Source organism: Salmo salar, chromosome ssa20 (genome assembly GCF_905237065.1).
Source record: "Salmo salar chromosome ssa20, Ssal_v3.1, whole genome shotgun sequence".
Lineage (NCBI taxonomy): Eukaryota > Metazoa > Chordata > Actinopteri > Salmoniformes > Salmonidae > Salmo > Salmo salar.
The window spans coordinates 37,407,367-37,421,628 of NC_059461.1; the positions used below are offsets into that span (position 1 = coordinate 37,407,367).

Genomic DNA, 14,262 nt, shown 5'->3' on the forward strand with positions numbered 1-14,262 from the left:
CTCGTTAATCTAACCACATTGTCCGATTTCAAAAAGGCTTTACAGCGAAAGCAAAACATTAGATTATGTCAGGAGAGTACCCTGCCAAAAATAATCACACAGCCATTTTCAAAGCAAGCATATAAGTCACAAAAACCAAAACCACAGCTAAATGCAGCACTAAGCTTTGATGATCTTCATCAGATGACACTCCTGGGACAATATGTTATACAATACATGCATGTTTTGTTCAATCAAGTTCATATTTATATCAAAAACCAGCTTTTTACATTAGCATGTGATGTTCAGAGCTAGCATACCCACCGCAAACTTCCAGTGAATTTACTAAATTACTCACGATTAATGTTCACAAAATACATAACAATTATTTTAAGAATTATAGATACAGAACTCCTTTATGCAATCGGGGTGTCAGATTTTAAAATAGCTTTTCGGCGAAAGCACATTTTGCAATATTCTGAGTAGATAACTCGACCATCACAGGCTAGCTAATTTGACACCCACCAAGTTTGGCGCTCACTAAACTCAGAATTACTATTAGAAAAATTGGATTACCTTTGCTGTTCTTCATCAGAATGCACTCCCAGGACTTCTACTTCAACAACAAATGTTGTTTTGGTTCCAAATAATCCATATTTATATTCAAATAGCTCTGTTTTGTTCGTGCGTTCAGGTCTCTATCCGAAGGGTGACACGCGAGCGCATTTCGTGACAAAAAATGTCAAAATATTCCATTACTGTACTTCGAAGCATGTCAAACGCTGTTTAAAATCAATTTTTATGCCATTTTTGTCGTAAAATAGCGATAATATTCCAACCGGGCGACATTGTATTCATTCAAAGGTTGAATGAAAAAAATGGAGAATTCTCATGAACGCGCATCTCCAGTGTCACTGTTCCCAGCCTGACCACTCACAAAATCTCCTGCTGTTCTTCGCCCAGAGACAGGAGACACGTCATTCCACTTTCTGGAGCCTTCTGAGATCCAATGGAAGCCTTAGAAAATGTCACTTTACAGCAGAGATGCTGTATTTTTGATAGAGATGCAACAGAAGAACAAGAAATTGTCAGACAGGGCACTTCCTGTATGGAATCTTCTCAGGTTTTGGCCTGCCATATGAGTTATGTTATACTCACAGACACCATTCAAACAGTTTTAGAAACTTTAGAGTGTTTTCTATCCAAATCTAATTACATGCATATTCTCGTTTCTGGGCAAGAGTAGTAACCAGTTTAAATCGGGTACATTTTTTATCCGGCCGTGCAAATACTGCCCCCTAGCCCCAGAGGTTAACGTGGTACCTTCAGATGTTTGGAAATTGCTCCCAAGGTCTACAATTTTTTCTCTGAGGTCTTGGCGGATTTCTTTTGATTTTCCCATGATGTCAAGCGAAGAGGCACTGAGTTTGAAGGTAGGCCTTGAAATACATCCACAGGTGCACCTCCAATTGACTCAAATGATGTCAATTAGCCTATCAAAGCTTCTAAAGCCATGACATCATTTTCTGGAATTTTCCAAGCTGTTTAAAGGCATAGTCAACTTAGTGTATGTAAACTTTTGACCCACTGGAATTGTGATACAGTGAATTTTAAGTGAAACAATCTGTGTGTTAACAATTGTTGGAAAAATGACTTGTGTCATGCACAAAGTAGCTGTCCTAACCGACTTGGAAAAACTATAGTTTTTTCACAAGAAATTTGGAGTGGTTGATAAACAAGTTTTATTGACTCCAACCTAAGTGTATGTAAACTTTTGACTTCAACTCTATATGGAGTTGCTTACCAAGACAACATTGAATGTTCCTGAGTGGCCTAGTTATAGTTTTGACTTAAATCGCCTTGAAAATCCATGGCAAGACCTGGAAATGACTATCTAGCGATGATCAACAACCAACTTGACAGAGCTTGAAGAATTGTTAAAATAATAATAATGTGCAAATATTGTACTATCCAGGTGTGCAAATCTCTTAGTGACTTACCCAGAAAGACTCACCCCTGTAATTGCTGCTAAAGGTGATTGTTACATGTATTAACTCAGGAGGTTAAATACTTATCTAATCAAGATACACTCTATTAGTGTTTCATTTTTCTTACATTTTTAACAAAAGTAAGAATTGTTCTTCCACTTTGGCATTGTAGAGTATTTTGTGTAGATAATACAAAAATAAAACATGTTAGTCTATTTTAACCCCACTTTGTAACACCACAAAATGTGGGAAAAGTCAAGTGGTGTGAATACTTTCTGAAGGCAGTGTAGTTAGAATAAAGTCAAACACAAGCAGATTTTATTGTCATTGCTGTGTGGTGTTAAAACTAAAGGAAAGGAAGTGGGATGAATGAATAGAGGTCTAGGTTGTTACGACTGTCTGCTGAAATTAATGTTTAGATGTGCTTTAAAGGCAGCAGATGAGGCAGCTTCTCCCCGGCACTGCCTGCCACACAGAGGTTGAACTAATAAACAGGAGCTCACCAACAACATGTAAAAAAGATCTCATGAACAACAACTGGTATCTGTTCTCTCCATCTGGACTGGACTACAAGAGCAGTGTGTGACAGACCTACGTTGGGTTACCAGCAGTAAAGAATATTGATGGGCTCATCCAGAGATGAGAGACATTTTGACAATAAAATGGAGTCTCCGGCTGTCTGCCTGCCATTCCATTCCCCTCCCATGTGCATTCACAGCATCCTTATTTGTCTTTGTATCTCAATGTCAGAATGGGAAATTGCTTTTCGGTTCTGTAAATGTGTGTTGATTTTTTGTAACAGTCAGATAAGTTGGGATAGGATCTAAAGCAACCCTGTGTTTCAATTAGGGTGATACTGTTCATCCCTGGCTAGGTGATCTCACTAGCTGTTCATTGTCTGAGTCCCAAATGGCACCCTATTCCCTATGTAGTGTACTACTTTTGAACAGGCCCTTTAAGGTGCACTATATAGGGAATAGGGTGCAATTTGGGACTTAGCAGTGCATTGAGATAAGTGTTTGTGCTGGGATCACAGTCCTCCACCCCCAGCCTGTCTTATCAGACATGAACACACCAACCACCCCACTCCCCTGCTATCTGTGCCATCAGATACACCAGGGTCATGGAAGATCAATAACATGGGGCTTGATTTATAAGAAACCAAGCCCTTTCATCCCGAGAAAAAAATAAGTCCATATTTCGATTTAAAACTTGCAAGTAATTTTATGCTTTTCCCATACCAAGGAAAATTATAAGCTATATGTCATGGGCGTCGTAAGGATAGGACCAAGGCGCAGCGGGTATAGTGATCATCTTCTTAATTTATTTAAAGATAACACTTAAACAAAATGACGAAACAGTTCCGTAAGGCAACACAGGCTATACAGGAAAACAACCACCCACAAAACACAAGTGAAACAAACCCCAACTAAATATGGCCTCCAATTAGAGGCAACGACAACCAGATGCCTCTAATTGGAGGTCCTACCAAAACCCCAACATAGAAATAGAAAACTAGATTTTAAACATAGAAATAGAAAACATAGAACCTAAACCAAAAACACCGAAACACACAAACAAACACCCCCTGCCACGCCCCGACCAAACTACAATCACAAATAACCCCTTTTACTGGTCAGGACGTGACACTATATGCCAAAAGGGGATGTAATCAAAACATTGTAACACATAATTTATTTAATATTCTCCCTTCTCTGAGGGTTTACCCCTTAGTTTAGAAACATACTGTACAGTGCCTTCTGAAAGTAGTCAGACCCCTTGACTTTTTCCACATTTTGTTACGTTACAGACTTATTCTAAAATGGATTAAATAAAAAAAAAATCCTCAGCAACCTAAACACAATAACCCATAATGACAAAGTGAAAACAGGTTTTTAGAAATATTTGCTAATTTATACACATTTTAAAACAGAAATACCTGTTTACATAAGCATTCAGAATTGAGCTCCAGTGCATCCTGTTTCCATTGATCATCCTTGAGATGTTTCAACAACTTGATTGGAGTCCACCTGTGGTGAATTCAGTTGATTGGACATGATTTGGAAAGGCACAGACCTGTCTATACAAGGACCCACAGTGCATGTCAGAGCAAAAACCAAGCCATGAAGTCGAAGGAATTGTCCGTGGAGCTCTAGGGAAGGGTACCAAAAAAATTCTGCAGCATTGAAGGTCCCCAAGAACACAGTGGCCTCCATCATTCTTAAATCAAAGAAGTTTGGAACCATGAAGACTCTTCCTAGAGCTGGTCGCCCAGCCAAACTGAGCAATCGCAGGAGAAGGGCCTTGGTCAGAGAGGTGACCAAGAACACGATGGTCACTCTGACAGAGCTCCGGAGTTCCTCTGTGGAGATGGGAGAACATTCCAGAAGGACAACCTTTTCTGCAGCACTCGACCAATCAGGCCTTTATGGTAGAGTGGCCAGACGGAAGCCACTCCTCAGTAAAAGGCACATGACAGCCCACTTGAAGTTTGTCAAAAGGCACCTAAAGACTCGCAGACCATGAGAAACAAGATTATCTGGTCTGATGAAACCAAGATGGAACGCTTTGGCCTGAATATCAAGTGCCACATCTGGAGGAAACCTGGCACCATCCATACGGTGAAGCATGGGGGTGGCAGCATCATGTTGTGGGGATGTTTTCAGTGGCAGGGACTGGGAGACTAGTCAGGATCGAGGGAAAGTTGAACGGAGCAAAGTAGGGAGAGATTCTTGATGAAAACCTGCTCGGAGTGCTCAGGACCTCAGACAGGTGGCGAAGGTTCACCTTCCAACCGGAAAATTACCCTAAACATACAGGATATGCAGAGAAGAATGGAGAAACTCCCCAGATACGGGTGTGCCAAGCTTGTTCTGTCATACCCAAGAAGATTCGAGGCTGTAATCGCTGCCAAAGGTGCTTCACGAATGTACTGAGCAAAGAGTCTGAATATTTACGTAAATGTGATCATCCATTTTTCGCAAAATGTTTTAAAATCCTGTTTTTGCTTTGTCATTATGGGGTATCGTGAGTAAATTGATGAGGAAGAAAACTATTTAATACATTTTAGAATAAGGCTGTAACCTAACAAAGTGTGGAAAAAGTGTCTGAATACTTTCCGAAGACTGTATGCATATTTAAAGAGAGTTGCCTACAATTTCAAGTTTCTTAAAGGTCCAATGCATCAGCGATTTTTATCTCAATATCATATAATTTCTGGGTAACGATTATGTACCTTACTGTGATTGTTTTCAAATAAAATGGTCAAAAATAAACAAAAATAGCTTCTTAGCAAAGAGCAATTTCTCAAGCAAGAATTTTGCTTGGACTGTCTGGGAGTGGTCTGAGTGGAGAGGGGAAAACTGAAAACTAGCTGTTATTGGCAGAGAGGGTTGGAACTCTCTTTATCATTGGTCTATTAACTAATTTACCACCTGGTAATGTCACCAGGCAGGCCAAAACTCCATCCCATGAAAACAGGCTGACATTTCAGCTAGTCTGTTCAAACAGCTCTTACACTAAAAGAGCATTTTCACAATTTCACAGTATAGTTCCAACCTCATAGTGTGGAAATATATATAAAACACAGGAAAATCATGTTTTGACTGCACTATGCCTTTAAAGTTAATCTTGTGGGGTTTATTTGCATTTCTGCAATTATTCAATTCTAGTTATCATCATCAACATGGAAATGTATAGAGCTCAGAAATACCAAACACATTTAGGCTACATTTAATGTGAGGTGAAATTCCTTATCACCTCTGTGACTTGTCCAACAGCCAGATATGAGGTCAGTTTCTGTGTTGTAACCATCTAGGCCTTTCATCCAAACAAATGGAAGTGTATTGTGTGTTTATTATGATTGCTCAAAACAATTTGTTTTGAAACCAATCAGTGAGCCCAAACCTGCCACAACTGACTGCCCTTTAAATTGTATCCAGGCCAGAGAAAATAAATGTCTAAGGGGTGCCTGCGTCCAGTCGTCCACTAGCAAACTAGACTGAGAGGGCTCTTTTAGAGGCAGTGGACTACGTTCGAGGCTGCATCCAAAATGGCACCCTTTTGTGTTCCTTTGTTTTTTCCAATGAGACAATGTGTTAGGTCATGGGCACTGTCAGTACCATCAGTTAGCCTCATCCCTCTAACGCATACGGTGCCTTCCTCCCCTCCCTTTGAATGGATAAGATGAGATTGATTGACTGCTTCATCTACGGTGTTTTCAAAAATGAATTCCTGCGTCGTTCTCAACTCAGTTCAACACTGTGAAATATCAGTAAGGGTTGTGTACTGTATGATCGATCGAGACAAAGACAGAGAGCACAGGGTTTCCCATTGTTGCAAGGTGATAACTTTAGAAACCCATTTTGGTGAGCAGCAACAACATGACTGCGGGCTGGAGTTTACAATCGATCCCATTTCTCACTCGCACTCGCATTCAATCCACGTTATAAGTCATACAGGAAATCAATTTCTGTGTTTGATGATTATAACTCTCAGCCATACAGATATAGTGCTGGCCTCAGCAACTATCTCTCCTCTCCCCCCTCACCCTCTCTCTCTCTCTCTCTCTCTCTCTCTCTCTCTCTCTCTCTCCCTCACTCTTTCTCTCTCTGATTGTGACCTTCGTGGAGATTGAAACAAACACTTTAACCGCTCCAGAAGAGGACATAAGTAGAAACCCTTTCACCTTGCAGGCGTTTTATTATGATTTCTGTGTATATCAAACCATTTCAATATTAGCCAGTGTGTCCGCATTATCGCCAAGCTTCTCTTTAAAGATTCATCTTGAAATGTGATAAGAGAGAGTTACTTATTTGATCTTTTTTTTCCAGGCTTTGTAATGAATGGAAGACGTAAGTGTGGCAGTTTGATGTGTTGTATTTTCTCATGATCTTTTGTTGGAGCAGAATTTCCTGGTCATTGAGCCTCATACTCTAATACCATGGTCAATGAGCCTGGTACTCTGGGTCAGTATACATCCACTGAGATATTTTTTATGGCGTCTCTCAAGGTGAAAAGATCCTACAGACAATAACTGGTCATTCACCTCCTCACGAGCGACCCAGATTAAATAAGAGTGTGTGCCAAGGAAGGCAAGCCCGTCTTTGCCATGGGTGACCTACAAAACTAGGCAAGCTTGATAATTTCTACTGAAACGACAAGCATGCTTTCTCCCTGTCCCCTGTTTAACATACTGGGGATGTAGATACAGTCCTGGGAGTTGGTTGAAGAAATCATTGAATATTTACAGCTTTTACACATCAAGTGTGCCAAACTGTTTCATTATTCAGTTTGTTTGTTGTATAGTTTATCTGACTGATACGGTAGACAGTAGTACACTCCAGCAATGCAACTGCTTCCCTTATACTCCACGGGCATATCTTCCATTTATCATTAGCAGACAGTCATGATCTGTAGTAGCTTGCCTTTATGTCATGAAACACATGTGCCCGCAGAATGATGAGGCTTGCCTTCCTTCCTGCTCTATCGATAGTTAGTCTTTTCTACCAAACAGACTGGTTGCAGTGACAGGCCAAACTGTGCGTGGTGAACAGTTGTCTTTTCTAGTGATTTATCTTGACTGTACCATATGGAACAGTGAGTATTAGTTAAGCTAGACTACCAAGGGCAGACTGGTAGTCCATTTTCAGCCCAGTGGACCTGTATAACATGGGTTTTTAGCACAAAATGTTCATTGTCTAGCTAATAATGGGGACCTCAAGGAAAGAAAATGGGCTAGTTTTTGATTTTTGGTCCCAGTCCGCCCCTGTAGGCTAGAGTGATAATTAAGTTTGCAGCATGGGGGCCAGGCTGAACTGAGTTTGAAAGAAATCCTGGCTTCTGCATATAACGTCTGAAATCCTCTACAGGCGGAAAGCTCCCTCTCATCAATCATAAAGTGCTCCTCCAGAACCAATTGAAATAACAACTTCCAGTGTCTGAAAGATGGGACAAGGAAAGAAAATAAAAGGCACTCCTGGAAAAGCAATCATCGACAGAATAGCGATAATTGTTTATTTCCCCTGAAACTAGAGGAAAACGTGTGAAATGGTAGCAGCTATGCTAAGCGATTAAAGTAAGGTAAAGGAGGATCGATCATGGCTTTCATTGGTTGGAGTTGGAGATCCAGTGCCATGGTTCTTACATTACACTAATGACTAAAGCAAGGAGGTACAGTAAAGTATGAGAAGCAGATTTATGTAAAGAAACACTTCTGGAGAATAGATTTAATCTCTATGGAGTCTCAGTTCTGTCTCACACAATCTCTTATTTTCCATAGAAAATGAAGGACCATGCTTATTGTATCCACACCCACATGGTAAAACTGTTCATCTCTTCATCAGATGCTTGCAATGTAGCTACAGTAGATCGTCCTTATTTGATCAATCAAAATCATGTCAACCTAGTTAACGCTATCACATTTTACCCTATTCCTTGATCACATAACAGTCTAAACCCTATCTAAACCGCATTGAATAACAGATTCATTACATGGAACAACAGAAAGTCCCCCCCAAAAAATACAAAATAAGTTTGTTCTGAAGTGTCTGTCCTATATCTGAGAGATATAAGAAAGATCAGGAAACACATTTATTATTATTATTTTTTAACATTTTTGTACATTTCTGGCGCTGAACAGTCTCCATATGTAGACTACTGTACCTGATCAAAAGTATGTGGACACCTGCTCGTCGAACATCTCATTCCAAAATCGTGGGCATTCATATGGAGTTGGTCCCCCCTTTGCTGCTCTAACAGCCTCCGCTCTTCTGGTAAGGATTTCCACTAGATGTTGGAACATTGCTGCAGGGACCTGCTTCCATTCAACCACAAAAGCATTAGTGAGGTCGGACACTGATGTTGGGCGATTAGGCCTGACTCGCAGTCGGCGTTCCAATTCATCCCAAAGGTGTTCGATGGGATTGAGGTCAGGGTTCGGTTCAGGCCAGTCAAGTTCTTCCACACCAATCTCGACAAACCATTTCTGTATGCACTTTGTGCACAGGGGCAATGTCATGCGGAAACAGGAAAGAGCCTTCCCAAACTGTTGCCACAAAGTTGAAAGCACAGAATTGTCTAGAATGTAATTACATGCTGTAGTGTTAAGATTTCCCTTCACTGGATCTAAGGGGCCTAGCCCGAACCATGAGAAACAGCCCCAGTCTATTTTTCCTACTCCACCAAACTTTACAGTTGACACTATGCTCTGTAGTGAGTGTTGCAACTGAGGACAGACAATTTTCATGTGCTACGCTCTTCAATGCTCGGCAGTCCCGTTCTGTGAGCTTGTCTGGCCAATCACTTCGCAGCTGATCCATTGTTGCTCTTAGACATTTCCACTTCACAATAACAACACTTACAGTTAACCGTGGCAGCTGTAGCAGGGCAGAAATTTGACTAACTGAGTATGACGGTCCCACGTTGAAAGTCATTAAGCTCTTCAGTACGGCCTGTCTACTGTCAATGTTTGTCTATGGAGATTGCATGGCTGTGTGCTCGATTTTTTACATTTGTAAACAACGGGTGTGGCTGAAATAGCCAGATCCACAAATTTCTATAGAGGCGTCCTATTAGTGTGCAGCCCACACTGTTCAGATGCTACAGACAGAGGTTGGAAGATCGGCTCTACCAACAAGCCCCATCGGCTGTACCGAATTCAGAGCAAAACGGAGAACACCATTGTGTTTGTGAGTCTCATCTTTCCATAGAGGGGTCTTAATAGTTTGTAGGATAAACCGATTTTGTGAGAAGACTGCAGTATTTGGACGGAGAGATGCGTTGGACTGAGAAACTTTGAACTGACAGATTTTTATGGGGATTTTTTTTATGCTAATTGGTTTTCCACAGGGGTGCAGACATCGACTCTAATCCCCATGATCATTATCTATGTCCATATGGCAGGGTCAGAGAAGAATGCTGCTTTGCTTGTTTTGAGATGTGTAGACTCATTCTTATTTGGCATTTTTTCGAATTAATCAATCCAAATTTTTGCTAAGGGCTGTAACCTGGCACTCCTCGTTGCGTCGTGCGCAAGAACACCTCCTCGGGCCTTATTGCTTAAATAGGCACCATTGTTAAGACAGATGAATAGTCAATACTGCAATGTTTTGAATGAGAAGCTTTTGAAGACGGGACTTTGTTTGAAACCATTTCCAGCTGTCCTCTGCGTGGGGTGGGTATAAAACTGAAGTGTTGCCGGCTCAGTACCACTCATACAATACTGAGCTAATTTAGATCACTTGCACTAAATATGTGTGCCAGCCAGCAGGTTCGTAAAAATTCCCCTCACATTGGCCACATGGCAGCCAACTGGCTTTGTTGCGGTCTGAGAAGCTAACAATAGAGTAAAAACAAGTGAGAGAATTAGAAAGCAGCAGCAGTCAAATAGTGTCAGGTCTGAGTGTGTGTGCCAGCGACCAGCTGCATTAGCGTCGAACCATGGCCATGGGGGTCTGCTGACAGAAGTCCAGGAGGGGTGGCCGTGTTCTCCGTTTCCCATGGTAGAAACAAGCTACAACTGTCTGTTATTCACAGTATCATCTAATAATAACCGTATGGTCACAAGTAGCTGGCATTAGCTTCTCCTGTCTGTAGATAGTTGATTCTGATTAGACATGTTTTATTCCTTTCCACTTATTTTTGAAAAATACTGTGTTTTGCCAAAGCCACAGATTTGCTAAATAATGCCTCACACAAAGAGTAGTTTTGTCTCTCAGGGAGGGTTGGGTCCCTTAGAGGTCCATGTGGAGAGAAGCCAGCCAGTCTCAAAGTGAGAAAGCCAACCATCCGTCCAGAACTAAAACCCCAGCAGCAGCTCAAAGCAATTTTCTGGCTATTTTGTTGATTTAATCCCTGGTTTGCGATGCTCAGGCACAGTGGAGTGTGTGTGTGTGTGTGTGTGTGCCTGTGAGGTGGGGGGTAGCGTTTTAGCACCCCTAGGGTCCAGATCTTAGCGCTCCCATTAGCAGGCTACATTAGTGCTCTTACTGTGCGTCCATCACGGAGGTACTCATCCCTGTCTGTCTAATCAGTGGCTGGCTACGTGGGGCTGCTGAAGCTGAGATCAGCCGTGGGATCCCATCCCCTGTATCCCTGTGACTGGAGCTCATCTGTCAGCCAGCCTAATCACACGTCAGCCAGCCCCGGTTCAGGAGACCGAGCAGACAGAAGCACAGCAGCTGCAGCTCCTCACAGCACAGGATATTACCTGTTCATGACTTCCCTGTGCATATGACTGTCCGGGCTGTCAGCCCCCCACCGTCTGCTCTCACAGGGGAGAGTGTAGAAATGATGTACTTACTGAAGATGAGGAACACCAAATAGATGTGGCAGAAAAGTTCGTATTTAATTAGCTTGGGGTACAAAACACACACACTTTTTTCTGAAGGCATGAAATCCATTGTTACATTTGTATTTACACTCATGTCCCCACGTATAATGTGCCAATAATGAGGTATTTCTAAATATGTCACTCTTAACTTACACAAAGTGACCTAATGGTTACTTAATACCTTATTGTTAGGAATAGTCTTCACAAATCCCCTCTTTACGTCAACATCTATTCTTGTGTTCATACAGAACATGTAGTTTATGCTTCACGTTCAAGCTCGGTTGCCCACAGTGGAGAATACTTTAACTAATCTGTATTTGGAGTGGAGAATACTTTAACTAACCTTTATTTACAGTGGAGAATACTTTAACTAACCTTTATTTACAGTGGATAATACTTTAACTAACCTTTATTTACAGTGGAGAATACTTTAACTAACCTTTATTTACAGTGGATAATACTTTAACTAACCTGTATGTTTTATCTAACCACAAGATTAAAGGAAAGAAAACAAACTTTTACTGCCTGTCTCCAAACCACAATTCAATCTTGGCACATTTTCCAGCAGACCGTTACTCTTAAAAGAAACAACATGTTGCAGGAGCACAGGAGGTTGGTGGTACCTTAATTGTGGAGTACGGGCTCATGGTAATGGCTAGAGCGGCATCAGTGGAATGATATCAAATACATCAAACACATTGTTTCCATGTGTTTGATGCCATTCCATTTGCTCTGTTACAGACATTATTATGAGCCATTCTCCCCTCAAGAACTTGTTCTCAACTAGCTTACCTGGTTAAATGAAGGTGAAATAAATGAAATTATTTTATTTTATTTTTTAAAGCAGCCTCCAATGCTCGGGAGCCTTGCCAAACAGCCAAGTAACTTCTGGTGTAGAAAGAATCATGTTACCAAATGAAGCTGAATGGCAGTCTGTAGAGCGGTCAGGTGAATGCTGATCTGACCCTTGGGGAGCCCTGTGATGCGTACCAAATGGCACCCTATCCCCTTTACAGTTTACTATTTTTTTTAACTAATACCCCTAGGGCTTAGTCAAAAGTAGTGCACTATAAAGGGAATAGGGTGTCATTTGGTGCGCATACTGAACACCCGGCCACTCCGTGCGCCACTAGGCTAGCCAGAAACCTGCAGATGGTCTCCCCCTCATTGGTATTAATCTGTCAGCTTCGGTTGTGGTATAGAAAGTCGGGAAGGGGAGGGAGAAGGGTAGCTCCCCACTCCCCACTCCCCACACCCCACATGCAGGTGTTGCCTGCTGTTTATGGCAGCCTGTCATGAGAAACCCGGACGGAGAATAAGCTCGAGCAGTACTCAAGGTCACAACACACCACCCCTGCCGTAATTGTCCCTGCAGTGTTAGTCCTCAGAGAAATAGACCAAATAATGCCACAATGTCATCCACTAAGTGTCTGTGTCCTCCACTGTGACCAGGGGGGTTGAGATGGGGTGCAGGCAGGCAGACCGGCATGCAGGGAGACAGGCAGGTAGGCAGGGAAACAGGCAGGCAGGGAAACAGGCAGGCAGTCAGGCAGGTAGGCAGGGAAACAGACAGACAGACAGATAGGCAGGCAGGCAGGCAGGCAGGCAGGCTGCAACAGGATCATGTATTGGAGGGGGACAGTGGAAGGTTAATTGCTTTTAGAGGGATACTATGACATTTCACTGCAGCCACACGGTCCCATGTGTATCAGGGTGTTTTGTGTTTGTCACTGTCAGCTCCATACTGGCTAGCAAGAGCAAACTAGAAATGTCAACGTAGTTCTGAGTTTCATAACTTGAGAATTGAGAGTTGGTTGAGATTGTAAATAGATAAAGTAGCTACTGTACTACAACATACAGTATTTGTCAAAATCTCTCTCAACTCTGATGTTTCCTTTCTTTTTCATACATACAGTTTATCTGAAGGCTGACCTTCTGCTTCTATTCACATTGTTTTCTTTCTTTCTTTCTTTTTTCTTTCTTTCTTTCTTTTTTCTTTCTTTCTTTCTTTTTTCTTTCTTTCTTACACACAAGGGAATCTGCGCCATCTCCCAGATAGAAGGACTCCATTCTCCTCCCCCGTCCCTGACCGCTCACAAGCACCCCCAGCAGGACGTGACAGGACCTGGTCATCATGGTGATGAAAGGCCTGCTCCTAGGCTGTGTGATCGTGGCTGTGCTGCTTCAACTCTCCAGCGCCGGCCTGGTCAAGAAAATCATCCGCCACCGCAGAGAAACCCTGAGAGAACCCTCTAAGAACCTGACCCTGCCCCACCCTGACCAGCCAGTGGTCTTCAACCACGTCTACAACATCAACGTCCCCTCCAGCTCCCTGTGTTCCGTAGACATGGAGAGCCCAGGAGGAACCAAGATCAAGCCTAAACGAAGTCCAGTCCAGTCGAACATGCAGGGCACGGAGAACAAGGACCACACGATGGATGGAGAGAACCAGATCGTGTTCACCCACCGCATCAACATCCCCAAGCAGGCATGTGGCTGTGACAACCACATGCCCGATATGAAGGACATCTTTAGCAGATTGGAGATGCTGGAGTCTGAGCTGTCCAGCCTCAGAGAACAGTGTGGCAGCGGAGCCGGTTGCTGTGGAGCCCAGGTTACAGGTATAGTACAGAACATTTTGACCAAAGACATTCTCAGGCAGTGTTTCACACCTGTTTCAACTATAGGCTTGATAGTGGGTACATTCATTGTATAAAATGTGTTAGTGCTATGGCAAAAAGGAAAATGTTTTGGGTTCCAAGGACCAGGATTTAGAAACACTGTTCTTGCGGCAGTTAGAGTTGTAGTTTTCACTTAGATTACATTCCCACATTGGTTTTAATTCTGCTACAGATCAATATTCCCTATTCTGACTCATTGCTATTGTCTTTTTGTACATATATTATTTGCTGCAAATATTATAGTATTATCATAATTTAATAGATGTATGTGTTGTTTCCTCTA

The 14,262-nt window shown here is 42.2% G+C and overlaps 1 protein-coding gene across 2 annotated transcripts in view; it reads left to right on the top strand.

Annotated features, from left to right (window-relative positions):
- Positions 1-14,262, top strand: part of LOC106580533 (tenascin) — a 74,232-nt gene that overhangs the window by 12,333 nt on the left and 47,637 nt on the right. For both annotated transcript variants that reach the window (XM_014161717.2, XM_014161716.2), the window contains exon 2: positions 13,333-13,919. In XM_014161717.2, coding sequence (XP_014017192.2) covers positions 13,433-13,919 — 487 coding nt within the window. In that variant the 5' untranslated portion in view covers positions 13,333-13,432. The remainder of the gene's footprint in view (positions 1-13,332; positions 13,920-14,262) is intronic.